The sequence below is a fragment of the Morus notabilis genome, unplaced genomic scaffold (assembly GCF_000414095.1).
Source record: "Morus notabilis unplaced genomic scaffold, ASM41409v2 Scaffold404, whole genome shotgun sequence".
Lineage (NCBI taxonomy): Eukaryota > Viridiplantae > Streptophyta > Magnoliopsida > Rosales > Moraceae > Morus > Morus notabilis.
The window spans coordinates 857426-860904 of record NW_010362549.1 but is presented as its reverse complement, the minus strand read 5'-3'; the positions used below and the strand labels follow the sequence as shown (position 1 = coordinate 860904).

The 3479-nt window shown below is 32.3% G+C and overlaps 1 protein-coding gene across 3 annotated transcripts in view; it reads right to left on the bottom strand.

Moving 5' to 3' along the window:
• Positions 1-2794, bottom strand: part of LOC21406256 (protein DEFECTIVE IN MERISTEM SILENCING 3) — a 3566-nt gene extending 772 nt beyond the window's left edge. The window contains exons 1-5 of one of the 3 annotated variants that reach the window (XM_024168382.1): positions 2501-2794; positions 1018-1135; positions 508-745; positions 146-337; positions 1-53 (exon numbers count right to left, since the gene is read on the bottom strand). The exon at positions 1-53 is cut by the window's left edge and continues 298 nt beyond it. In XM_024168382.1, coding sequence (XP_024024150.1) covers positions 1-53; positions 146-337; positions 508-745; positions 1018-1135; positions 2501-2536 — 637 coding nt within the window. In that variant the 5' untranslated portion in view covers positions 2537-2794. The remainder of the gene's footprint in view (positions 54-145; positions 338-507; positions 746-1017; positions 1136-2500) is intronic. The other 2 variants (XM_024168383.1, XM_024168384.1) reach the window with 2 other exon arrangements.
• Between the last annotated feature and the right edge of the window lie 685 nt (positions 2795-3479).

The window sequence follows — 3479 nt, the reverse complement described above, 5'->3', positions numbered from 1 at the left end:
GAAGAGCGAGTTTCCTTTGTGGATCATTATCTGCAAACTCACCAACATATTGCCTGAAAACAAAATGGCAAAAGATATAACTTATGAACATCATAGGAAATTAAACATTCAGATTCAAGACAAAAGGAGTGTATTAATTAATTGCCTCAAATCTTCAAGACATATGACAAGAAAACGTCCGTTTATTCTTTTTCCCGCTGAAGATCCAGCCCCATGTAGAGAAGAAGTGCTGTTTATATTGCCTTCCTCATCATACTTCTCCAGAGCCTTAACACCTTCATATGTTCTACAAACAATAGCCAGCATGGTTTGCATTCCCAAGTACTCTGACAAAAGCCTAATTCAGAACAGCAAAGAAGCAAGAAGTCGCAAAAGAATTTGTTAGTAATCATTCCGCAATTCATAATCTTTCTTCTTTTCCGTTTTCTTCTAGACAAGAAAAGTTAAGTTCTCTCCAAAATATGTTCAATGGATGGAAAAACAAATAGGGCGACAGAAAATGTTAACCTGCTAAGGTTGTCTTCTCCAACTCTGGCAAGAGTAGCAACAATTCCTAAGACATCCTTGGTAAATGCCAAATCCAGTCCCTGAATTGATGATTGCTGAGAATTCAGCCGGCACAATACGCTGGCTGCAGAGTTTTCTTGCTTCAATATCTGTTCTATGGTATCCTCCTCAGTCCAAGACAGACCACTTTCACTTTCTGTTCCTGTTCCATTTGCTGAATGGTACTTTCCAAGACTCACTGAATACAAGTTTGGCAGAGAAGAATTTGACAGTAACATAATCTAGTAGAAAAGAAAGTGGTATAATGACAGTAACATCATCTGTTCTATTAACACTTCGATGTCCAACTGTAATGCTATGGCATGTAGCTTTAGATAGACGAAACATGAACATGAAACATGAAACCGATGTTTTCTTTACAGTAACAAAATCTAAGTGATTGTATGCATCGTGACTTAATTCTGAAATTGAACAGATGAAAAAGGTAAATAAAGGGGGAAAATAAAGTACCTTGCAAATCAAGTATAGATTCATCTAAGTGATTTGTCTGAGCCGTGAGAAACGTGAGGTTATCCTCACGCTGCTTGATTGTATTCTCCAAGCTTTGTAAATTACCCTGAGCATTTTGCTGAAATGGTGCAATGAATGAATGGCATGTTTAAGCAGATGTCAAGACTTAAAAACAAGATCAAGTTTCCGTGGATACAAACATCGGATTTGACATGAATAAAAGTTACCAGATTCTTAATTTGGTTCACCAACACACAACATTAAAGCCACAAACATAGTGATTTGTACCAATATATAAGCATTTGAATGCATATACTCACATTCTTTTTCTCCACTTCCATTTTTAGCAGTTAGAAGAAAATAAATGGAGACCTCCATAAACAAGAGCTTTATGGAGAAAAACCTAAAATTTAGGGTGGTCCAATAACTTAATCTAAGGCATGTTACTGTGGGCTTATAGTTGTTTGCTTGTACACATCAAGTTGTGTACTCACACAGTAAAATTCACTAACCGAATTAATATCTACAAGTGATTTCAAATACAGGAAAACTTCGTGGAAATTATTTGCCTGATTTCTACATTTGCACATTTACATGGGAATGCATACATAATAATGCAAATGTAATTTGCACCAACAGTTAAAAAAAAAAAAATCCTCAGTCTGAATAATAGTCGGGCGCAAAATCCTCAGTTTGAGTTGAAGTTGTAACTTGGATGTGCACATTTGAGTTATGATTTGAATTGAGAATCTTTTTGAATTTATGTTTGAGTGGATCAAAACTTAAATTTGTCTTTAAATAGTATTTTAATAAAAACTCAATAGTGATGAAAAATTTTAATATGGTATATGGTTGGATTTTATTCGTCTTTTCGTTATGAATGTATAGAAAAAAAATCATCTTAATCAGAATTAAAACGAAAAAGTTACGATATTTTTAAGAATAGAAAAAATACTGTTCATTAACTTAAGTTCGAGTTTATGAACTCGAGTTTAACTACAAACTCGAATTTAAACTTAAATTTTACAAAACAAGTACAACTCAAAGTTAAAATTTTTTCTGAGTTTCATTAAAAAAAAAACAACCCCTATTATGTATATATACGCAAAACCCAAATCAGGATTTATATTTATGACACCAAATCTTGATCAGGCCTCACATTCCAAAACTATAACCAACCTTTTCCATTTTGTACTCACTATTTGCATCGTTGCATGTTCTTTGAATCTTAACCACTTTATCCTTTCATACCCGGAACAAAATTTTAACCAAAAAACACTAAAAAGGAAAAAAGACAAAAGACAAAAAAAAAAAACGAAAAAAAGGAAAAAAAAAATGTTCCTCTGACTCCAAGGTCAGCATTCAGAAACAAAGAAGCAAGGAACTTTTTTCCTGCTAGTTGAAAATATTTTGAACTGTTAAGCAACACCGACAATTTCACTTAGTAAAGTCTCTGAGAGAGAGAGAGAGAGAGAGAGAGAACCTGAAGGTTTAGTTTAGACATGGCCGTGAAAAACATGACCTTCCGACACGAATCAATCTCTCTGAGGTTTGAAAATGATAATCTATGAGTGACTTCTGACCTTTGCGCTTTCTTTTTTCAAAAATGTTCAAATTGAGTGGTAGAGTCGTAATTTTCTACAAGTATGATGCCATTTGCGAGAAAGTAGTTGACCTTTTTTTCTTTTCTTTTCTGTTTTTTTTTTTTCCTGCTAATGTGACCCTCCGATGTTTTACCTCAGATTCTAGTAGCAACCGAGTTGCTGTCCCCGTTCTTTTGAATTGGATACTTTGTTTGGAAAGAACGGACAATTTATCTCGTGTATGAGTTTAAATATTTATTTTTTTTATTTTTAATAAATATTTTTTTATTAATATAATTATTTAATTAAAAAAATTATGAATTAAAAATAAAAAATAAAAATTCTCATTCATACACTTTTATTTATTTTGTTTTCATGAGCCCATGTTTCAACTTTCTAGCAAGCCCAAATTTAAACTCTCAAGGCCCAATACGTCACCGAAGAAATTTGAAAGGAATAAAAAAGAGTGTTTATCAAACAGTAAAGAAATATAATGAAAAACGTAATGAGATTGAAAATAAAAGTAAATAATAGGATTAAACATCATTCATTTTATTTCAAGTGTTTACTTATTAGATGATGTAATTAAAAACAACTCATTCTCTTTCTTATGTTTATTAAAATTAGGAATAACAATGTTATGAATACGAGTCATTCATTAAGGGTAAATTTAGTATTCATTCTTTTAGCAAGGAACAATATTAAAGGAGGTACAAAGATTGCCATTCTTTTTACTCATTCCCCATATATGGTAGGGTCCACTAAATCTCTCTTACTAATTTTGTAAGTAAACACATTATTAGATGGAAAAGTGAATCATTCATTTCCCTTTGATGGAAAGTAAACATGCCCCAAAAGTGTAGGGTTCAAGATTTTTAT